The 24,936-nt window shown below is 35.0% G+C and overlaps 2 protein-coding genes and 1 long non-coding RNA gene across 3 annotated transcripts; 1 reads left to right on the top strand and 2 right to left on the bottom strand.

Moving 5' to 3' along the window:
- Positions 1 to 3,252: 3,252 nt before the first annotated feature.
- On the bottom strand, positions 3,253 to 10,676 carry LOC106869144 (RNA polymerase II-associated protein 1). The gene is made up of 2 exons (XM_014914724.2): positions 10,280 to 10,676; positions 3,253 to 7,283 (listed from the first exon to the last, which is right to left on the bottom strand). Exons 1-2 carry the CDS (start codon positions 10,576 to 10,578, stop codon positions 3,464 to 3,466), a joined length of 4,119 nt encoding a protein of 1,372 aa, XP_014770210.2. The 5' UTR covers positions 10,579 to 10,676; the 3' UTR covers positions 3,253 to 3,463.
- A 4,661-nt stretch (positions 10,677 to 15,337) lies between these two features.
- LOC106881839 (uncharacterized) lies at positions 15,338 to 23,512 on the bottom strand. Its single transcript, XM_014932351.3, has 5 exons — positions 23,020 to 23,512; positions 19,909 to 20,120; positions 18,689 to 18,806; positions 17,038 to 17,107; positions 15,338 to 15,460 (listed from the first exon to the last, which is right to left on the bottom strand). Exons 1-5 carry the CDS (start codon positions 23,340 to 23,342, stop codon positions 15,404 to 15,406), a joined length of 780 nt encoding a protein of 259 aa, XP_014787837.2. The 5' UTR covers positions 23,343 to 23,512; the 3' UTR covers positions 15,338 to 15,403.
- LOC149137534 (uncharacterized) lies at positions 22,252 to 24,375 on the top strand. The gene is made up of 2 exons (XR_016241503.1): positions 22,252 to 22,794; positions 24,014 to 24,375. It is a non-coding gene; the product is annotated as an uncharacterized LOC149137534 (long non-coding RNA).
- Positions 24,376 to 24,936: the final 561 nt, after the last annotated feature.

Here is a 24,936-nt window from a genome sequence, read left to right as displayed (position 1 = left end):
CGCTTATTTCAGTGAATACATAAACTTGTGGAGAAAACATTTTCCGAAAAAGTTACAGACGTTTAAAAATCGAAAAAACTGTGGTTTTTTTTTTTTTTAGCCAATAGTGAAACAGAAATTTTCTGCGTTGTAGCGTTATCAACTTTAAGGTCGTACCTTGTGAAATTTATAGTTTAGCGTCTGTGAAACAGTTGAAACTCTGGCTATGTCCATCATGTGTTACACTGATTCTGTCCCAGAATTACATTAAAGCCACATATATCTATGGAATACTCAGTCAAATTACACTATAATTAGATACTGGACATGTAATTAAAAGGTCTAGCCAAATCACACTGGGTTGTACTGCTCAGAGGTTTCCAACTATCAGACAGATACCAATTGGATCTCCCAAATATGTTAGTGTTGACACAAAACAACCAGAGTGCTAATCCAGATTGATAAAGTTTTCGTTAGGCTAGTGGATAATGTAGGGTTTGTACAATATACTGATCAGCTACACAAACACACATTTGTATATATCGTAGTCGACTTAGATAGAACTCGATGGTATAGACCTGGTTACAGGAAGAAGAAAGTATCTTTCCCATTACACATAGACTAATGTAACAATCTAGTTATGCATCAGTTAAAGGGGAGATCGTTGACAACCGAAGAGGGTGATTAGAGTAGAATCAATAACACTAAGCAAATCACATGCGATAGAAAAAATAGATTAACTAAAGAGCAAAGGAACAAACTAGAAGAGGTGATTAGGGAAATCATAACAATTGATGTGCTAGCAGCGTGAATGGCCTTCAATCAAAACACGAAGACTGCACAAAGGTATGTGTGCAAAAGCAAAACAAGAATAAAACCCACTCAATGGACCTAGGTGGTGAAGGTATAACGTAGTAACAAAACCGCAATTTGGTCTTTCGTAGACTGAGATGAGTACATGCTACTCAGTTCCAAGCAAATGTGTGAAATTTCCAGTTGCCCCATTGTTCGGGAGTAGGTGATGGATCGAAGACGGTAGCAGACTTCAGTATCTACCTTGACAACCAATCATGACTCAGCAGAAGACTGAGATGTGGTGGAAACCGTTGACACCAACTGAGATATGGGTGGTGATGAGCGAATGCATGAAGTGCAAACCGTTGATTTGGATGGTTTGCCATACAAGCTTTATAAATACACGTCAGATTTATTTAGTGACCTCTTGGCAGACTTCGAGCATAACTGACAGCGGAGATTTAGTGCTGCAGAAAATGGATGCCAATAAGTGGAATGTAATTGATAACTTCTGGCCCATAATTGTAGAATGCAGCGCTTAAAATTGTGGCCAAAGTAGTTAATGGACCAGTGGTTGACAAGGTCTGAGAGATTTTTCTTTTGGTGGAATAACTTGGCAGTCACATTTCTTCAGGTTAATGTAAATATCTGGAGAGTGAAATATGTTAATATGTTTGATGAATATATGAACTAGCTCAGGTGCATTCTGTTTGACAGGAATTGAGAGTAGGGGTGACTGGAGAAATGTTCACACTTGGTAACAGTGTGCATTTGATGGTGAGCAGCAGAATTGAAAAGGGGGATTTAAGAATCTCCTGTTACGTGTAAGTTGAAAGCAAAACAAATATAAATGAGTGATATGATTTGCAGGAATGTTTCTTTCACAACCCTCTTAATTGAACATTGATAAGTAGGATTCTGCAGTATTAGTAGGAAATCTTCTTGGTAAGAGATGAGAAAGCCCAGTTGTATTTTGGAGGATGAAAATGCTTGTAAGAATTCCTTTTTTGTTATGTCTAATTTTTCATTTCAGTAGCTTAATCAGGAGTAAAGAATGAATCATGCCCATGACTTTTTACAGGACCTTGAAGTCTAATAATAAAAATGGAGCAGAACTCATGATTCATGGAGTTTGCTGTTGAGAGCAGCATATCAATACATCAAGTTATTTTCATACCAGAGGCTTGAACTGAGTGCTCACAGTAAAGTTACTCTCCTAAACACACCCAAGAGCTAACTGATGGATTTAAGTGATTAAATGTACTAACCAAAAACAGCTAGAAACCATTTGAAGGACTTCCAGTTTCTTCAAGACTAGGGTTAGGGTTAGGGTTAGGGTTAGGGTTAAAGAACTTGGATTGATTCATAACTCAAAGCATGTGAATACTCATGACCAAGATGCCCTGCAATGGGATCACTTCTAGAAACATTGATTGCAAAGCTAACTCTATCAGAATGAAGACTACACCAGTATCCATAAATGCCTTGCAGTTGGTGATGAGGAGCGATTTCCTTCAGTGACATGAGCAGCATTCTTTGCATATACAACTGCAGCACAGATAAATGTGAACCATTGCAGATTTGGGGAAATGTTGACTTTGGTTCTACAGGGAATGTAGTGAGACATACCAAGGACATTATCAGTGATCTGCTTAGCTGCCTTAACCCTTTAGCATTCAAATTACTCTATCAAATGTAGTACATTATCTCATAGTTTCAAAATTTCAATGATGTGACTCTTTTACTCTTTTACTTGTTTCAGTCATTTGACTGTGGCCATGTTGGAGCACCACCTTTAGTCAAGCAAATTGACCCCAGGACTTATTCTTTGTAAGCCTAGTACTTATTCTATCGGTCTCTTTTGCTGAACTGCTACGTTACTGTTTATTTTTAGAATATCATAAGGTAGATGTAAGAGGCAGGATCTGGCCACTTTGAACATAAAACAGGGAGACGATGTTCACCAGATATGGCTGGTTTAAATGCAAAAAGGTTAAGTGGGCCAGAAGTGGTCTACACTTGCTATTAAGAATAGGTACTGTAAAACTAGTATATCACCAACTCCATTTCATCAAGTATAGCCCTCCCTCTGGTTAGTTTGCATGGTTACTAGTGACAGTTGAGTTAATCAAGATTTAGACATCAACATTTAAATGATTTAATGGTCATTAATTGAAGATTTTGATTTTTCAAAATGATTTCATAACCATTTCATTACTATATTTCTGCTGAAATATACTCCCTTGGTTTCAGTTAATTTTTTAAATAATTAGGAATTTAATAAAATACTTTTGTAATTATTAAGCTGATGCTTGGAACTTAAGTTAGCATGAAATTTTGATGGAAGATTTTAATTTAGACCATTTTAAAACTGGATGTTTGTATCCTAGAACTAGGGGCAGTCTCAGGCAGGTTGGTAATAAAAGGGTTAAGCACAAAGGGATTACTTTTTGGCAAAATGATGAATAAAAATGTTAATTTTCATAATAAAAATATTTTGATGTTTATTTTTCATAATAAAAATATTTTGATGTTTATTTTTCATAATAAAATACTTCATAACTTCACAAAAAATTGTTCTGTTTATTGTATTCAAACTCTAGTTACAAATTTTTTTTAATGTAACAAATTTATTATCAGTAAATCATAGGTCCACTGGATTAAAGTAGACCTGGGGCTAAACAACAACTCAACAGTATTTTTCTAAGAGAGACTTACGATTATGTGGCAGATTTTGATAAAGTTCAATATGATGATTTGAAGTTGCATTATACATTTTATAATGTAACAGATGTTCTTTCAGTTGACTATTGCTGCATTTCAGAACATGACTAAACATAAACTGCCTCAGATTATCTTCATATCCATCTTGCCGGAACATGAATCTATTACAGTGATGTACAGTAATAAGATATAACACTGGGCACCACTTTTCTGAGACTGACTCTCTTAAGAGAGCCAAAATTAACAGTTTCAAAAGTTCAGGATTTGTTTCTTCAGGAACAAGGTATCGATGAATTGGTATAAGATGGTCTTGTATTGAGACTCTCAGTGTGCGCAGCACAGTGCTGTTCTCTTCCCAAATAGCTTTACGCAAGAAGACATTGTGCATTTGTTGCAATGGAAGGAGCAGGTAGCTCCCAAAAACAAAGTCACCAAATGATACAGATGTGTACTGCTTAAGAAATTCAATGAAAAAGTCATAAAATGAATAAAGACCAGGGATTGACTCATCAAAGTTCATACTGTCCAATATATTTTCTTTGCTGTAAATTCGCATCAAACCAGCCAAATAGGAACGGACAACAGGTTCAAGAAAAATATTGTTATCTGTAAGATAGACACACATCAGTCGTGATATTTTAAGAGAAGCTGATAAACCATCCATGATAGACGGTCGCTGTGTCTCAAGCAAGTATATGAACTTTAAAGCATGTGTAATTTTATTAATTTGCTGTGGACTACATTGTTCGTGTTCATTTTCTGGTAAGGAATTAGAAAGACTGTATTGATGAACAAGGGGCATAAATATCCAGTCACGGGGTAATAAGGTTTCTCCTAATTTACCTACAAGAAAACTGTGAATTTCTTCCACATATGCAAAACACTGAGCTTTTGAATGCAACACAGCAGACTCCTTTTGAGAAAATGAGGACAAATAATTAGCACGGATGTCCTTTAAAGATGAGATGCTGTGCTGCAAAAGTTTGAATTTGATGTCTTCAGTTAACTGGCTGTTAGAACATACCATACCACTGCCGTCAGATATACTTAAACAAGACAACTGGTGAGTAGAAGAATCCACATCAGAACCTAATGCTATAAAGTTTCTATTAAAAATCAATGATGATAGAAGATCATGAGCAAAGTGTTCATCTCCATCATGTAACCTGGTAAGTAAGAGCAGGGAAAGTTGATGACACAATAAAAAGTATGGTGTGTCAACTTCATTGAAGGTTGACATTGAAATTGTCCTCAGCAGAAAATATTGACAGTGGTTTTCAAATCTGGTAAAATAATTGTGCTGGAATGTAGTGGCAGTAGGTTTTGTCTTAACAACAGCTGTCATATAACTTCTTATATCAGGATCATTGACAATTAAACCAGAAAATTTGTCAGCCAAACCTTTGTGAAGAGAACCAATGACACTGAAAAGGCGAAATAATGCTGTGACAAAACCAAAAGGAGTACTAATGACAAGAATTGGTAATGTTTTGGAATCATCAATAAGATTCTGACATCCCAAGTCAAGTAAATTTTTAGGCTGCTTTGTCTTCAACAATATCTGATGATTCAATATATTAGAATGAGAAGAAAGAGATGCAATGATACTCCGGAAACCTAATGTTGACCAAAGTGGGAAAATTACAGAATTGCATAGCTGTTCTAAGTGGGTGAGAATATTAGTGACATTAGAATCAGATTGTTGAGGACATATTTCATAAAAAGATGCTACAAAATTGATGACAGAAGTTGCTAAATTGAGAGAGAATTTTTTTAAATGATACTTTTCAGAAATATTCTGTAATAAAGATTGAAACAAAATTTCCAGTGTATCAATCAAACTCAAGACTTGAGTCCAGTGAAGACTAGGAACTATTAAACTTTCAATTTTATAAGGCTCTTGTGAATCTTTCTGCCTTTTACATGCAGCTAATTTTTGGTGATATCTAGAATGAGCCCCAGCTAGTTGTACAGCAGATTCCAAAACACCTAAAATTGCAGATTCTCGCAGAAATGGAGTATTTGTTGTATTATGATATTGTGCTAAAATAATATGAATATTGGTTACTAGTTGTGGATAAAACTCAGAATAATAATGTCCAGTGAGTCCATAAGAAAGACACACTTGCCATATATTATAACACACAGTTTGTAATTCATCTGCTACATTCTCTGAAAGATTCATTTCAGAAGGCTGTGGGGCAATGTACAACAGCAATTTGTCCATAAGCTTATATTTAGTAACAATATCAGTTGCCATGCTTCTCCCAGCTTGACAGAGAACTTTTATTAGCTTTAGAGTGCTAATAATTGAGGAAACAGTTTTATCATCAGTAGAGCAAACTGAAGGTAAAAGCTCTTTAAAAATGAATTCCATCAGTCTTGGACATTTATAAACATTATATGCGTCTTGTTTTGAATGATGAGAAATTCTAGATAAAATTTCTAGAATACACTTGATGGACTCTGGAGAAATATCCCAAACTTCAAGCAGAAAACGCAGACGAGGGAGCAAATTCATACGATTGACAAGAGCCCTCACAACATCTGCTTGTACTTCATCAGCATCTGTTACTTCTACTGTTTCAAGAAAATCTAACTTTTCCTTTGCTGCATTAGAGGTTTCTTCAGCAACTTGGTGAGCAGCCACCTCCCTTCCTCTATACCAACAGAATGTAAACTGCAAACTGTTTTCATCTGCACTATTGGTCAAAAGAGCATGGAGACAAAAGACTGCAGAAATGAGGACAGTTGTGATTTTATCATCAAGAGCCCACCTGAGAAGGAATACTATTCCTGCATTAATAACAGAAGGAATGATAGCACCTTCAATACTTTCCTCAAACATGCCACTTTTTGCATTAGTAATGATGCAACCTAATGTTTTTAAAGCAAATGTACGTTGTTGTGAGTTAAGACTACGACAAAGATGAAAAAGTTCATCAAGAGTGTAACCAGCACGTTCTGCTTCTTCTCCATGGTGATGAAGACCTAAATCAACAGGTATCTCAGCATCTTCAGGAATAATAAAACCTTGAAAGTCAAACCGAGCTGGTTTCCCTTTTGTACTACGGGCATTAACAGGAGGTAAATCCTTCATCCAAGCCAATTTTTCATATTCAACATTGTCCATATGTACAAGTTGGCTGTCAGGTTTCACAGGAAGTTCGTCTTTACTTAATTTGTGCACAAGTTTCAATTCAGATTTATCTGAATCATCTTTATTCTCAATGGATGTGGAAGTAGTCTCAGAATCAAGATTTTCAGATTTTCTAGTTTTTAAGAAGTTAATCAAACTTGGATCTAACATAGAAAGAAGCTTTTGCCGTTCCATCAAAATCTCTTTTTCTGTCATACCAGAAAGCTTATTTACATTTTCTGCATGAATTGCCTTTGCCTCCTTCTCAGCATTGCTGGCACTTAATCCAAAACCAGTAACAATGCTCTGATGAGAGGTATAACTAGATTCTAGATTACACTTGGTGGAAGCTGTTCCATAGATAGGTTTATTAGAGATACTGAAATCACTGCATGGCTGTTGTGCAAACTGCTGAGCAAATAAACTTTTTTTCTTCGCTTGTGGTGCTGAAGTAGAATCAAATTTCTTTCCAATCTGAAGACTTGGAGCTTTTGGAAATCCATCAAGGGAAAACGGTTTGTCATAGCTAACATAATGTTTAGTATCTCTTTCAATGATGCTGCTCAATACTCTAGCAACACTACCTTTATCCAAGTTGGTATCTCCAGTAACAGTGGCCTGATTTGGTTTGGTATCATTAGTAAAGCTAAAAAATACAAAATAAATTACTGTATTATTTAACCTATATTATTGGGAGATTATTTTTTCTTTTAATTATTTAAAGATACTATACTGATATAAGGAAGTAGTTAATTAACTCTCTCAGAGGGAACAGAGTAGGATTCAATGTATAGCAAGAACAAAATTATACTCCTGAATATTTCTTTCCTAAGATATGAAGGATACAAACAATCACAACTATCCAATTAGTGGATAGTCTTTATCAGCATTACTTGTCCCAGACAAAAATGAAACAGTAAGAAAAAATACAAGATGTTAATCATGCCTCATCAACACATACAAAAATTGGGATTAGTTCTGATAAGAGGGATTAGTTCTGATTTAATTGATGTGCAGGATGTTTTTCCATGAGAATCTTATATCAAAGTACCAATGAAAAGAACATATATATATACATACTATATATATATATATATATTCTTTACTCTTTTACTTGTTTCAGTCATTTGACTGAGGCCACGCCTTTAGTAGAGCAAATCGATCCCAGGACTTATTCTTTGTAAGCCTAGTGCTTATTCTATCGGTCTCTTTTGCCGAACTGCTAAGTTACGGGGACGTAAACACACCACCATCAGTTGTCAAGCAAGGTTGGGGGGACAAACACAGACACACACAATATATATATATATATATATATATATATATATATATATATATATATATAGAGAGAGAGAGAGAGAGAGAGAGAGAGAGAGAGAGAGAAGTTTCAGGTGTGGAAGCAAGGACTAGAATCGAAGGGCCTTAGAGTCAACCTAGCTAAAACCAAAGTCCTAATAAGTAGGAAGGTAGACAAAACACAAACCCCTTCAGGTAGATGGCCCTGCTCGATCTGTAGAAAAGGCGTAGGTAGAAACTCTATAAGATGTACCCATTGCAAGCTATGGACACATAAGAGGTGCAGCAATATCAAAGGAAGATTAACTAGGAAGTTAGTTTTTGTATGTGGCAGATGTTCAGGAGCAATAAACACTGAAAATGTGCAGAAAACAACTTTGACTACATTCCAGGGAGAAAAACTAGACTTAGTTGATAGCTTCCACTATCTAGGTGACCAAGTTAGTAGTGGGGGAGGGTGTGCTGAAAGTGTAGCTGCTAGAATAAGAATAGCCTGGGCAAAGTTCAGAGAGTTCTTACCTCTGCTGGTGACAAGGGGGCGTCACACTCAGAGTAAAAGGCAGTATGTATGACGCATGTGTACGAACAGCCATGCTACATGGCAGTGAAACATGGACCATGACTGCTGAGGACATGTGTAGGCTCGCAAGGAATGAAGCCAGTATGCTCCGATGGATGTGTAATGTCAGTGTGCATACTAGACAGAGTGTAAGTACCTTGAGAGAAAAGTTGAACCTAAGAAACATCAGTTGTGGTGTGCAAGAGATAGGATTGCGCTGGTATGGTCATGTGGCGAGAATGGATGAGGATAGCTGTGTGAAAAAGTGCCACACCCTAACAGTTGAAGGAACCTGTGGAAGAGGTAGGTCCAGGAAGACTTGGGATGAGGTGGTGTGGCACGACCTTCGGACATTGGGCCTCACCGAGGCAATGACTTCTGACTGAGACCTTTGGAAATATGCTGTGCGTGAGAAGACCCGGCAAGCCAAGTGAGACCTCTATCCAAGGCCTTTACCAGGGGTGTAGCCAGCCCACTTATGCGTACTTTTCCTTCTTTGGATACAAAACCGTGCTTGTGAAGACCTGTTGAGGCAAGTGAAATCGAAATCGAAATCAAAATTGAACCAAATTCAACGACTGGCACCCATGCCAACCTTCCTTCATTGGAAAACTAAACTCAGCTTGCAAAGACTTGTTGGGGTGAGTGAGATCTAAGAGCGCGTTCTGCTTCATCTTCGAAACGCCTAGTTTAGAATAGAGGCAGCTGATGAAGGAAAAGTTCCATAAGTGGTTCGTCTGTTTTCCTATGTGTTCGTTCTATTGTCCGTAAAAAAAGTCCGTTTTTGTGCTTTATGTTCCCGTTCCTTTTTTGACGTCCTGTACCCGGATATGCATCTATATATACATGTAGATGTAGGTATGTACATATATGTATGTATACATGCATATGCTCATATATCATTTGTATTATATACATATATATACTCTTTTACTTGTTTCAGTCATTTGATTGCGGCCATGCTGGAGCACCACCTTTAGTCGAGCAAATCGAACCCGGGACTTATTCTTTGTAAGCCTAGTACTTATTCTATCGGTCTATTTTGCCGAACCGCTAAGTGACGGGGACATAAACACACCAGCATCGGTTATCAAGCAATGCTAGGGGGACAAACACAGACACACAAACATATATATATATATACATATATACGACAGGCTTCTTTCAGTTTCCTTCTACCAAATCCACTCACAAGGCTTTGGTCGGCCCGAGGCTATAGTAGAAGACACTTGCCCAAGATGCCACGCAGTGGGACTGAACCCGGAACCATGTGGTTGGTAAGCAAGCTACTTACCACACAGCCACTATATACATATATATATATATATATATATATATATATATATATATTAAGTGGAGAATGGAGAAACATGGAGAATCCTATCATATACCTATATACGGTAATCTTCAAGTTTAGGGGGATAAAAAAAATAAATAAAAATATTCAAGGGAAGTAACTGAACGTCTTACCAGTATTCTCCGTACATCTCTGTTTATAAATAAATCACAAACGTGATTTGATTGACGTTAGGGTTAGGGTTAGGATTAGGATGTGATTTATTTATAAACAGCTAGAAGAAAACGGATAATACTGGTAAGTCGTTCAGTTATTTCCCTTGAATATTTTTTTTTTTTTTATCCCCCTAAACTTGAAGATTACCTATATATATATATATATATATATATATATATATATATATATATATATATATACATACACATAACAAATAACCCTCACTGGGCTTCGTTATTCCATACTAAAAAGCATTTCTGAAAACCGATATTACCTGTTTTTCTTCTGTTCTTGAAACCTAGATTTTTTCTTTGCTGGAACTGATGTTTGTGTCGAATCTGATGTAAAAGGTTGTTGCATATCAACGACATCTCTTTTAAATGGAGCCTGTTTGTTTTGAATATCAGGCTTGTGCGACTTAGAATTTTTAACCACTGTAGCCGCTGGATTATGTTTAGAAGAAAGAAACATTTCTTGCATCCTAAGAAGTGCTTCGTCATCTTCAGTCAGTTTCGGTCTATTTACTGTCAACTCAGATGGGTTAAAAGACGGATCGTTGACTTTGGAATCCATAGTCCAGTTTCAATGTATTTCAGCGAAGAAATAATTTCATGACAGAAACTTCGTCTACACAAATTCACGTTATGTTTTTATATGAGGAAATCGTAAGTGATTTCCCTTTTAAACGGTGCTGTACGAAACAAATTCCCCAAAATAGGTTGGGTTGATCCTTGTGTACTGTAACCGATTGAATTGATATTCTTCTTTCTTTTTTTTTTATTCGCTCATGATTGTTTTCTTCGGTTTGGGATTTGTATCTTAATGTGGAATATTTATGTAATTAAGTACGGTGTAATAATTGAGTAAAATGGAATTTCAATGTAGTAAAAACAATTGTCTGTAATGTATGGTTGTAATCAATTCCTTTTCATTTCACTAATCTACGAATAACCGAACACAACTTTGATTTTCGCTTTATAGAAATCTTCTTTCACCTCTTTTAAAATCATTTATATCAATTATTTTATTTGATAAATATAATGAGTGCATATCATTCATTTTAGGACAAAAATGAATATGGTAAATTTTTACTATTATAACTGTCTCATGGGTGTAATAGGTGATACTCTATAGCCTCAACAGTATAGTCATTGCAATATATAGCAAACAATCCATGTAATGACATAAAGACTAAAAGTATAGTTGAAAATCTAGAGTTTTTCTACAAAGACAATAAACTTTAAATTAAGCTATCTAGGGAACTTTGTAGTCATTTGATTTGCAAGGTTTTCCCACTCATACTTCATTCAGAAAACAATGAGAGTTTTTCAGCCTGATCAATTTTTATTATCACTTTATGTTCTTAGTTGATGTCACCATGTTGATTCTTTTGAGGACTGATGCACCACTCAGATGCTGATGCTGATGGCATTCTTCAGCAGAGCATTGATAGTACTTTGCACCTGCTTTCTTCTTTCTCAAAGCAACTTAAACTGGTTGAAATGAAACAGTACTTTTAATCAAGAATTGCTAGTGGTATACCTCAGTATGAAACATTTCCAGTGCATGCTAGAGGTTTGTGTTTTCTACCTACACTAATTACAAACCTCTCACATATGCTTCGCATTCCAAACCTAGCCATCACTCACTGAGGGAAATACATCACATCGCCTTGATGTATTTCTCTCTGAGGGCACGAAGCCTTTTCTGCTGTTAATATCCAGGACAAAAATATGCGTGCTGGGCGAAATGCTTAACTGTATTTCGTCTGTCTACGTTCTGAGTTCAAATTCCGCCAAGGTCGACTTTGCCTTTCATCCTTTCGGGGTCGATATATTAAGTACCAGTTACATACTGAGATCGATGTAATTGACTGCCACCCCCACAAAAAAAAAAAAAAATTTCGGGCCTAGTGCCTAGAGTAGAAAAGAATATCCAGGACAATGGATGTTAATATTTTGCTGAGGACTTTGGAGGGTCGTGAATATGGAGGTTGAATAGTTTTGTTTTGCACAAAAAAGTGTCCATTGTTTAATATCAGGTGAAAAATAAGTGGTGATATTCTGAGAACACAAAGCAACTGATGGCAAACGTGACATGTAGTTACACAGGTGATGAATCGTTCAACCATACTATTGATTGTAGGATAGTAAGCAGTTGAGGAAGATCATTTACAACCTTAGAGGCACGGCAATTCTGGGATAAGGCTGAACTGAAACTGATGTAATTTGTTGTAATTGTAGTAGGTGTGTGAAAACATGTAAGTCAATGAGGAAGTAGAGCTTTAGCTATTATTTCTGCTGTGGTATATCATAGAGGGATGGCTTCAGGCCTTTGAGAAAACCAATTCACACAAATTGCCTAAAGAAGGCTCACTCTAAATCAACCCTACCACCTGTTCCAACTGCATCAGCACGTTCTTACTCTGATGTTTTCACATCTGCTCCACTGACAAGCATAAGATCAGATCAGTGAGTGCACTGGCTGCTTACTATGTGCAGTATAGTAGTTTTTAAAAAGTGTGTTACTTTCAAGATAATATTTGCATACTGCTATGTGATATCACCTTTTTTTCTGCTCTCACACACATATATCTGAACATGTATACATTGCATACTCACCAACATGGATAAATTTACATTCATTTAACAGAAATTCAGGCACCTAGTATATGTTGGCTACACACAACTGACCCACGTAAATACATATATTCTCAAGTCTATCATATTTTGCTTCCTTATATGTTTAAGTACCCTAATATTCAACCATATGTTTGGTTTCTCTTGCATATTTTTCACACTCCTGGCTATGCAAGTTTTCACACCTCAAGCTTTTACAGTATTTCACATGTAAAACAGTACTGCAATATGCATGGAAAGCATCTGTTAATACTCTTTTTTGTGAGATCACCTACTTGTCATCTATGCAATCTAACCAGCACTCCTATTCCTGTATTCACCAATTCTAATGCACATACCTGAACACACTTTAAATCTACGCTTACTGCACTTTTCTCATTTCATTTAATTTGCTGCTTCCAGTCATTCCACTTGACAGCAGAGTTCTGTAGCAGTAATATTGGCTGAGTCCCAAACACCAAGTCACTACTTAAGAATCAACCCCAAATTATTTTGTTCAGATGTAAAAAAGAACAAAACAATAGACTAGAAAAGCACTCGGAGAGCGCAGACCTGCGCCAAGCAGCTCATTTCCACCTGTAGCGGCACAAGCAGTCAGCGCCATATTGGATGAGAGCTCACGGCAGCCATTGCCATCTCCAAGACTGGAGCAACACCTCACCTGCATCCATTTGCCATGCGCGAGATCACAAGGCTCATGATGGCAAACTGAATATAAGGGCCCAGCAAATAGATTATCTCTCTTCTTCACCGCAAGCACTTGCTGAACACACTTCACTGGCTGGGTCTCCAGGCTAGTCCTGTCTGCATGTCATATCTCCAGAGGTAATGGGCCTGCATTAATGAAGATACAACGAATGCACACAGCTTGAGATGGCATACTGAGAGCAACACACTTCACCTTCTGTGTAACTTGTAAATAAGACTGGTTGAGAATTTGCATTTTACTTAAGACTTCTTTCCTCGCCTGCTGGAGCCTGAAACAACGCAAAGAACAAAAATTTATGGGAGAAGGCGATATTCAGCCGATATCGTGAACCTTGCCTCCCATTATGCACTCATATACATGCATGCTGAAAATCGCCCAATTTCCCAAACCAATGCCTGCAAAAGTCAAAACTACAATCACCACAATCAATTTCTTTACACAGTTGAAAATCCATTATCCGATACTCACGGGACTGAGATTGTTGCAGATTTTTGATTTTTCTAATTTCGGAGTGCTTTGTTAAAATAAAGAAAATTGCATCTACAAAACGGAACAGTTTGAGGATAGAAATCAAGTCTAAACACAATAGCATATAGACATACTCTGAATGTAGTTCTATATAAATCTTTAATAATTTTTTTTATACTTAAGACCATCAGAAATGTTAAGATATCAACCTCTACCCACATTGTCATGCTGTGATTGAAAGGTTACAGCATAGATTAGATTTCTTTGATAAGTTTCGGCCGAAGTTGACTCAGGCCATGTCTAATTTAATAGCACTGCCAGGAAGAGATACACAGTCAGCCCATTCAAGCAGAGGGTTATTGTTTTCAGAGACATATCTCGGTGTGGGTGGTTTATCTGGTATTTGTTGGGGGTAATCATCTAGGGATCATTTGAATGCCGTGAAGTCACTTTCCTCCTTTATGTGTGCCTAGCATGAGGTTGAAGAGAGCAGGGCCAATTGAGGTGAAATACTTCTGTCATAGTGTTGTGATACGACACAAACATTTCTGTAGTGGACGGATGGCACGGGGGCTAAGCCTCGGATGAATTTTAAAGAGGGGTAATGTTGATGGAATATTTTCCACATCATAAAGATGATATAGAGTTCACAGCGGCGGTGGAGGAAACAAAGCCTGAGCTTTTTGAGTCGATCCCAATAGTCAAGGCTTGTCATGTCATCCTCCACCAAGCAACTCATTTCAAGATAGATACGCAAGTAAAATTACGAATTGAGAAACGATGATGAACATGTTTTCAAGGGAGATAATCAAAGACCGTAAAGTAAATATAACATGAAAAATCCTTCAAGAATCCATAAAAATCCCCAGATCACTTCCTTGTGTCATTACCAACTTTTCCTGCAAGTTTCGGGTCATCTTTGCACACAGACGGACAAACCAACGCTGATGAAAACATAACCTCCTTCCTTGGCAGAGGTAATAAGACGATTGAAGTCAGACTAACTTATTTGCATTTTGATAAACAGATTAAGAACTTGTTTTTATCAAAGGCTAGTTTGACCAGTGGAAAAAAAAACAGAATCTACAGATTCTATCAGATTTCCAGTATATTTTGGATAAACAATACATAAAAATCTCATTAATGATTTTGCCTTTGGTGACTTTTCTTTGACAGATATTGACTATATATAGATGGTGCACCTCGTAGCTAGTCAATTGTCAAGACACGGCTCAAGCCAACTTGCTGCAAGAATTTATGCCACTCATTCCTACTATCATTACTGACACACACATCTGTCATCAACATGCACAATCTGATTCATTTGGCTTAAATATTGTTTTTCTGTTGGTCATTGAAATGACATTTTTGATAATAATAAATATTTTGGATTTGGAATTTCACAAAGGCTTCTGTTGTTCTATCAACCAACCAAAATATACCCTTGTTACAAAGTAAACTTGGCTTTAAAAAGAAATTACTACATTTGTCACAAAGGTAAAGAAAGACACAAATATAAATCTTAATACTGTGTAATTTTATTCAATAGAATAAATATAATATGCAAATAATGTTAATGTCCTCATTTTTGTAAACCCATTTTGGACTGGTAATACAAGCCATCACCAATTGTTGCTTGCTGTAAATGGTAAAGAAAAGTTTAAGTTATTATAGTTGATTTCAAACAAAATCAAGAATCACATATTTTTGTTAATTATTGGTTACAATGATATGAATGAATGCTTAGATCAATAAAATAAGTATCAGTCATGTACTGAAGCCATCACCTGCCCCTTCCCTCAAATGTGTTTGTGCCTGCATAAGATATCAAAGGTCAAGTTTACCTTTCATCCTTACATATTAAATAAATTACCAGTTAAATACTGGAGTTGATTTAATTGACTGCCCTTCCTAGAAATTTTTAGCCTTATAAAAAATGATTATCATTATTTTTGTTTGCCATAAGCAAACCTGTCTAATGGACTTCCAGATGAAATTGGAATATTACTCCATATAACTAGTAAAGAGGAGAATGATAGACTTTTGACTTGCCTTAAATAAATTAGAATCAATATGTGATACAAGATCTACATTGGCCAGAGCAGACCCTTTTGAACCATATGGATATTATTTAAAACTAAGGACAAAAGGAAAAGGCAAACAGCTCAGCTTGCTGTTGCATTACACACCAGTTTAGAAGCTGATGCCAATAGTGCTAACCCAATAAATTTACAATGATGGAGAGGAAATAAAGATTGGAGAAGAGTGGTAAGCTGTCCAGAAAGTCATAAGGAACCCAATAAGGCATGCAAGATACAAGTGACTCCTTCTTGTATGGGTCTACTATTAATGATCAATACTTTTGTTTGTTTTTGTTTTAAATCTAATTGGCTGATTTTTCAGTAACCTGTAACATACTCAAGGATCAAATTAAATTAGAGTTAGTGGTCGGAATAACCATCTAAGGGATAAAAATATCCATTATTACTACTGGTATAAATTACCTAGTTAACCCTGGGCAAGGATATGCAAGCATACTATGCTCATAGGATACAGGTAATAACAGAATAAACGAGTTTATCAGGAATCAAATTTTAAATAAGCAGAAAATGGAGAAAACTTTTGTTCAACAAACAAATTTACTACCATCAGTTAATTATTTTTTAATACAAAACTTTAACATTGCTCACAGCTGTTTCTGCTACCAATGTCAGTCGGTGCCTCCAAAGAAAATTATGAGAATAATATTCATCATCTTTATAGCACATCCAATCTAGTACACGGAGCTTCATCAGAGTGAATACAAATACATAAACTAAAAGAAGGGAAGAGATAATAATGATTTCATGCATACATCACAAATTTTCAGGAGGAGGATATTGTGAATTTTACTAACCCAATACATGAATGAAAGGTAAAATCAAGAACAAGAGGAGTTGCACAAAGAACATAGGAAAATACTATAAGGCATATAATATGACTATTTATGACATTCCATTATAAAGAAGTTTCAATTTCTTGAACATTTTCAAAGATATACTGCTGGCTGGTCATCAGTTAAATACATGTTTTACAAAAGTAAAAATATTACTGAAGATGATGTTCATATTCTTTTATTCTATTCTTTTACTTGTTTCAGTCATTTGACTGTGACCATGCTGGAGCACCACCTTCATGCTGATATTCTAATTTCAAGTGGACTACAAAAAAGCTTACCTTATTTATTTGTTGATGTCTTTCTTTACTAACAATTTCTTCAAGGATTTCTCCATCTCCCTTTACAAGCCTATTTTAAAGAGGAAAATTTGTTAAATCATTGTGTGAACTTTATTACTATTATATCTTATTATATTATGCATTTAAAAATCTAAGTTTTGTGATTGAAATAATTTTTTTACCAAATCTAATCTCAGTTGAGATGTTACCTTCATTTATTTCAATTTATAATTCTGTAAGCTCTATTACGTTTGTGAGTATTAGTCTTATATATGAGCAAACTAAATAACACACACACACACACACACATATATATATATATATAAGCAATAAATTAAATAGAGAGATTCAATTGAAAAACTAACAATCTATATATATTATAATATAACATAATATACTATGAATATACTATTAAAATTATTAAAAAACCAAAAAAGCCAACAATTTATTTCGACTTATATACATTATTTGATTTATAAACAATTCATATCCATTTATAGAAGTCTCTTCAGGGTTTTGGTTCAAAAGACAGACGCAATTCCGTGTGAAAGGATGGCCAGATTGCAAAAAAATTGATATAAAAATCTATGTTTAGGAGCGCAAGCTTTAAATTTTCTACTACATAACAAGTTCAATTAGAAAAAAAAATTATAACGGACAAAATAATTAAGTAAATAGCATCTACAACTATCGAAATATATTTCCATATATCGCAAATAATATTAATCCAAATTTGTTGAGGTCAAAGACAATCTTTGGCTATTTTAATAACTTACAATAAAAATATATATGCATATAAATGAATTAAGTATCGGGGTCTTACTTAATCTAGAGACAGTAATAAAACGTATAAATAAATATTCTTTCTCTAAATCTGCCTATGCATGTTAAAAAAGAACCTACCTCTAGTATTACAACTAATGATTTATTTATATGCAATATCATCATCATCATCATCGTCATCATCATCATCATCACCATCATCATCATTTAACATCCGCTTTCCATGCTGGCATGGGTTGGATGATTTGACCGAGGACTGGTGAGCCAGAGGCTGCACCAGGCTCAATCTGATCTGGCAAAGTTTCTACAGCAGGATGCCCTTCCTAACGCCAACCACTCCGAGAGTGTAGTGGGTGCTTTTATGTGCCACCGGCACGAGGACTAGTCAGGCAGTTCTGGCAAAGACGACGCTCAAATGGTGTTTTTCACATGCCACCAACACATGTGCCAGTAAGGCGACACTGGCAACAATCACGCTCGAATGGTGCTTTTCATGTGTCACCGACAGGGGAGCCAATCCGTGGCCCTAGCAATGATCATGCTCGGATGTGATTTCATCATTCCACTGGCATGAGTGCCAATCAGGCAATACTGTCATCAGCCACGTCAGCGATTTTGATTTGTTTACTTTTCATTTATTTATAACTACACAAAGAAAAAATTATATAAATTATATAAATGATAATATGGTATTATATTAATATAATGCTAATATATAACAACTCTTCTCTTATGAAGAGAAACTGGTGACTTATCTCTGCATTATAAATTTAATTTCAACCAAACCCCAGCAAGTATTCATTGTGTACAATATTTGCACCTAAAACGGCATAAAAGAGATCCTTAAAGTTTTATTTTACATAAGTACCTATTCCGTCCAGTTGTAGGATCATAGACACGTCGGATCACACTTTGCTGTTTTTCCCATTCTTCTTTTGTCATAGGTTTCAGTATACGTGGGCTAGGGCCTGGTGCTGATAAAGTATCTGAAATGTAAAATAAGGAGAAATTTTTGACAAGGTACAATAGTTAAGTTGATTGAATCACATTAATTGTATAACTGACAGTTATTCATAGACCTACAAAAGGAAAACTACAATGTTGGCCTTGACAATAAAGTTGAGTAGATCTGAGTGATAATAAATAAATTTATTCAATTCTTCTACTTTAATAAGTCTCTAATGGAAAATCTATGAAAACTTATAAATAATACCAAACCTTTATAACATGTACATCATGACAAAGCTAACAAATATATAATTGCAAAACAATCTTAAAGCAAGTTTGCAAACTAAGTTTGTCATCAAATTAATTTCATATGTTGATAATAAGTATAATATTAAATCATTTCAACAGTTTAGGATAGAACAATGTTAAGAATATATTTAAAGCTATGTTCTTACATTCAGTGTATACAATAAGAGTAAAATAGAGAAGGTTGTTATGGGACACCCAGAGAGCTAACCCCAATTTACACAAGGAAATAGCTTTAAAAGCTTTGTTGTGTTGTAAAGTTTTACATAATTTTTTTTCTAAGATTTACCTGTACTGCATTTCAATGTAACTTTTTACTTATGCAAAGATTTATATTAATATTCCATTACAAACTGAGAATAGTTTCACTTGAATTACTTTGAGTGAAAGTTTAATGCAAAATTTTACTGCTTCAATTCTAATGCTCTTTATTTACTTATAGTCTCTTGATATTACTCACCTAAATAATATCCTGTTCTGATGTAACTAAGCTCAAACTGGAGTTAGTTGAAATGGTTATAGCATTTCAATATAAGATGTATCAGTACTTAACAATGATATAGTAAGGTTAAAATATATCAAGAAGTGATTTTCGAGATGAGAAAATGGAAAGTTGGGACGTTCATGCCTTTCTTTGGTATCATAAAAATAACTAAAATAGTTTGAAGTGAGAATTGAAATGGTATACCATTTGGCTTACCAAGAACTGGCTGTTCCATTGTGGTATATTTCAAAATTTACTAAATGGTTATGAAGACAAGCTAATATACACTTTAATCTGATAAATCGGATGAAATCATTAAGAAATACAAATATCAGATACAAATAGCTCACCTTCATTTGACAGGGATTCCTTAACTTTGGAAGCAGGTTGCAGTGATGTAACTTTCTCAGTTGTCTTCAGAGGGCTCTGTGCATCTTCTTTGCCAGTTGACACTTTCTCATCACCTGAAGATTTTTTATGCTTCTTCTTTTTCTTTTTTTTCTTTTTCTTTTCTTTCTTATGTTTTTTATGTTTCTTTTTCTGTTCTGAAGAATCATGGTGGCTGAAAAAGCAAATAAGCAGAATTAAAATATTGAAAGTTCATTAAAATACCAAATTAACCCTTTTCATACATATGCACACATATTTCATTCCTTTTATGATTTTCTCTTTTGTTTGTTTTTTTCCATATTTTTATACCTACATTGCCATGGAGCCATGCATCATTGTGAAAAAACATGAATGGTTACTACTGTTGTATAACTGACCAAGTGAGATATAAAAACAAATGTTGCATTTCCTTATGAATATATTTTTAACACTAAAGACATATTATAATTTTGTTATTCAAAGATAGTTCTGGCAAAATTTGGAATTTGTTACTACAAAAAGAATTGTTGTCATTGCATGGGTGAAATGGGATTCTTTGAGGCAGTTTTCTATGGCCAGATACCCTTTCTGTTGCCAACCCTCACTTGTTTCCAAGTAAGGAAATAATCCTGAATCTATTGAACAACAAACATTCCAGATATAGATACGAGCTTTTTTATTTGCATAGATCACACATGTTGTAACATGTCAAGAAGCCTGGATATGCTTTCACAGTTGACAGCAAGTATACAAAACCACCCATATTGAGAATGATGTTGTTGTTTTGTTTACAGTCAGAGAATAAACATAAAAACACGGAGAAATACAAACTCACTCACACAAACACACATATATATATACAATATATGTATACATATATATGCATATATATACAAAGAATTTGTGTATTCCAGACATAAGGTTTGGAATGCACAAATTCTTTCAGAAAATGTTTTTCACCTATTTTCAACTGCAAGAGAATATTAAAATACATAAACATCTTTTGAACTGACAAATTATAAAAAGGCAGGTTTACACTTCAAGTTACAAACTTTAGATCCAAATATTTGTAATTTAAGATAAAAAAAAAAATCATCGGTGTTAGATTTCCTCAGGGTTGGTTAATTTTAACTTTTCTATATCCTTTTGTCCTAGGAAAAAAATTAGGAGGTATTCACATAAACTGTGATTTGGGAGAATGTATTTCAGATGCATTTTACATGGCCACCTCCACTTCTACTACTCTCCATCATTCCCATCACACCTTACACACTCTTGCAACTTTCATCCACTCTCCCTGATTCTTTTTTCTGTCATCACACTTTGACATCATCATCTTGCATGTACAAATATATCATAAAGTGTGCCCTTACATGATACAAGACAATCTCACAAGTACAAGTACTAATAATGATATAATTATGATGAAATGATAATGATTTGCAGAATACTTTTACAAATGAATCCACTGAAATGAGAATTGTCATTCCTTGCTTTTGTTTTCAGTTTAACTTTTTAATATCTAAACCACTCATATCCAACTAAAATATTCTACCAGTTTTATGTCCAGACTGGCCAGATTCAGTCTCTCACACCTACCCTACAATATCATTACCAAGAGAAAATCTCCCCATTCACTGGAGGCAATTTAAGGGCTTTAGAAAACCAATATTCAATAAGGTAGATTATGTACATCCTGTAGAACTGATGTCTCCTTTTAATTTAATCAATGACAATAAGGTTTATTGAATGTTACAGATTAAATTAAAGATAAATATTTCATTTCTTGTATGTGTGGAAATATTTCTTTCACTTACTCTTGCACATTCAAGGAATGTACATCTTGAAAAGAAAGAATGATGATTCATCAAAGAAGATATCAGTGTTATTTAGAGTAAAGTTTTTTCATATGACTCTGGAATCAAGAAGTTAAAACAGCATTTGTAGTATATACATTGTGTCCATTGTAGGCTATGAGCACACGAGATGTAGTGGAATCACAGGGCAAAATAACAAAATATAAGCTTTATATGTGATAGATGCACTAGAGCAGTACGCATTATAAGCACACCAAATACAGATTCTCTTAAATGCCAAGATGACGAATTAGAAGTAGTTGGTGGTTTTTGTTAACTACGAGATGTAGTTAACTGAGGACGTGGTTGCTCTGAGAGTATAGCAGCCTGGAGAAAGCCCAGGGAGTTACTACCACTGCTGGCAACAAAGGTCTTTTCCTTCAATGAAAGGTACATTGTATGACACTTGTGTTAGAACTGGGATATTACATGCATGTGAGATATGGGTTTTGAACGCAGAAGATTTCAGTAAACAAGAGAGAAATGAAGCAAGCATGCTTCGTTGGATGCACACTGTTAATGTGCCTGAACGATATAATACAAATGTGTTGAGACAAAAACTGAGTATAAGAGGAATCAGATAAATTGATCATCTCTTATGCTCTATAAACTGAGGCGAACATGATTCACTGATGAGATCTAAGACTAAAATATGTTGCTTTAGCAGTTACGTTTACAGGTAGAAACTGCATGGTTCTCATTTTCAGGTCCATTAGCTGGTATTAGAGTTCTCTCCCTTGCTTGTTAATTTTGTTTTTCGAACATTTCTAAAGGGACGTCTAACTGCAAGCATTATCACAGTTAATTGAACTTTTTCAAGTTTTTCAAGACGGTATGTAATTTTCCTACATATCATTTTCAGCGTCATTCACAAATACTATCCACAGTCTACAAGACTGATGTGTGTCAACGATTTGTTTTGAATGCACCTCTTGGCTCCAGACAATCGTAGAAAGGCTGTAATAACATCCTGAGATATGATGAAAACAATGTATGGCATGAAAAAAAAAGGTGTGTACCACTATCCTATAACCACTTAATATTGTTGTATGCAGCATTCAGCAAATTACTGGCAAAAAAACTTGGAGAATATGAAATACAACAATAACAATAAGGCCACTATGGAAATGGATTATCTTGAGATATTAAAATATTGACGATCTTCGGTTCTAGAGACATACATACGAGGGTACCTAAAACCCAAGGTCGCTATAATGTGAAATAGAAGTAAATCACCTCGATTTTTTGCTGCTTTTCTTCGATCTTTTAAAATTACCTACATCACTACTACAGGAACTGCTTCTGCTGGAACTCCGTTTTCGTTTAAGAATTCGATCAGGCGGTGATTTGGGATGCTTTGATAATTTCTTTGAAGAACTTCTACCACTAGTGCTCTTTTCTTTGGAGTCATCGTGTGATGTACGGTATTTCTTAGAAAAATGATGACTACTAATTTTACTGTCATGTTGGGGTGTTTTGTGTTTATTGGACTTCGGGCTGTCCCAGCTTCGTGTAGAAGATCTTGATCGAGACGAGCGCTTATTGGTCGAAGACATCATTAGCTGTAAAATATAAACACCATAACCTGAAAATTTAAAAGTGTATGGGAGCTGCCATTTTGTTTATTTAACATATGAAATGGTGCTCAAACGAAACGAAATCAAATTTTCGCTCAACAGTGTGTGTATCAGTCTTAGTTAGTATTTTAATGCCTTGGGATTCTTTATAGAATTAGTCAGCTAATACTAAATTAAATTACAAAATAATAGTTATCAAAGTTATTAACTTACTTTATTGAATATGACTCAAGGGTTGATTTTGAATGTAACGCACTACCAGTTTTCAGAAAGGCGCCCATAAAATTTATAGGAAAAACTTCATGGGCCACTAAGCGTAATATACTTTTTAAAGTATTGAGCAAAAAGGAAGGTAGTAACCCCATTGTGAACTAATCAAAACTTTGGTATGAACCACTGTGCATCACTGATTTATATTATTTCATTGTTCTACTCTACACCTGTTAGTTTAGAAGACATGGCTATACAGATATTCAGCTGTATATTACAAGGTGTCAAACGATTTTGTAGAAATAATGACACACTTGAATTTGTTCGAATTATAATAATTCCTTGTAGACAGTAGTTCATAAAGTTGTCCTAAATACAAATGTCAGTGTAGCCTTTTGTATCAGAAAGTAAACTTTAAATAATTGCTACTACTATCTTTAAAGGTTCCTCCAGATGAGATGCTTTTCTGTACAATGTTAAGTCCAGCTGTTGTTGCTCGTTTTCAGCTGTGTTGATTGGAACAACATGAAATGAAGTGTTTGGTCAAGGACTAATTAACCAATTCTACAGAGATTAACTCCACAATCAACAGAGCATTAATACCATGCAGTGACATTTTCTAATCCCTTTCTCATCAATATTATTGCCAAACCAATTGAAAAATTTGACATATTCTATTCTGAAGCCCTAAACCAAGTTCACATATCAGTAACTTCATTAACTGATGGATTACACATAAAAAGAAACAGAGAATTTTTTAAATAAATCATCAGCTTTAAACCAATAAATTATATTCACTATGCTATTTCTCCTTTTTGTATAACTATATATATATATATATATATATATATATATATATATATATATACATACATGCAAGCATGGCTATGTTGTTAAAAAGTTTGCGCCACATTCACATTGTTTTGAGTTCAGTCCCACTGTTGTAACATCTTGGGTGTCTCCAACTATAGCCCCAGGTTGATTAAAACCTTGAGTAGAATTGGTATGTGCTTGAAAAGACACATCAAGCTAAGCAAAAGTACGGTTGTCCTTGCATAGAGGTTTGTCCCTTGCATCCCTCTCCAGTTGAGCATTCCTAATTTTGCAGGCTCACAGGTGCTGGTGCCACATAAAAAGCACCTGTACCAGTGCCACAAAATGCACTCATGCTGGTGCTGTGTAAATGCACCAAATACACTCTGTAAAGTGGTTGGCATTAGGAAAAGCATCCAGCCGCAGAAACCATGCCAAAAAGACAGAGCCTGGGCATCTCTTCAGGTGGCCAGCTCCTGTCAAACATATGCCAGTATGGAAAACAGATGTTCAATGATGATGATGATGATACATATATATATATATATATATA

The sequence above is a fragment of the Octopus bimaculoides genome, chromosome 1, assembly GCF_046866305.1.
Source record: "Octopus bimaculoides isolate indiv1 chromosome 1, ASM4686630v1, whole genome shotgun sequence".
NCBI classification, from domain to species: domain Eukaryota; kingdom Metazoa; phylum Mollusca; class Cephalopoda; order Octopoda; family Octopodidae; genus Octopus; species Octopus bimaculoides.
The sequence above is the reverse complement of the archived record's forward strand: the minus strand, read 5'-3'. Positions and strand labels throughout refer to the sequence as shown.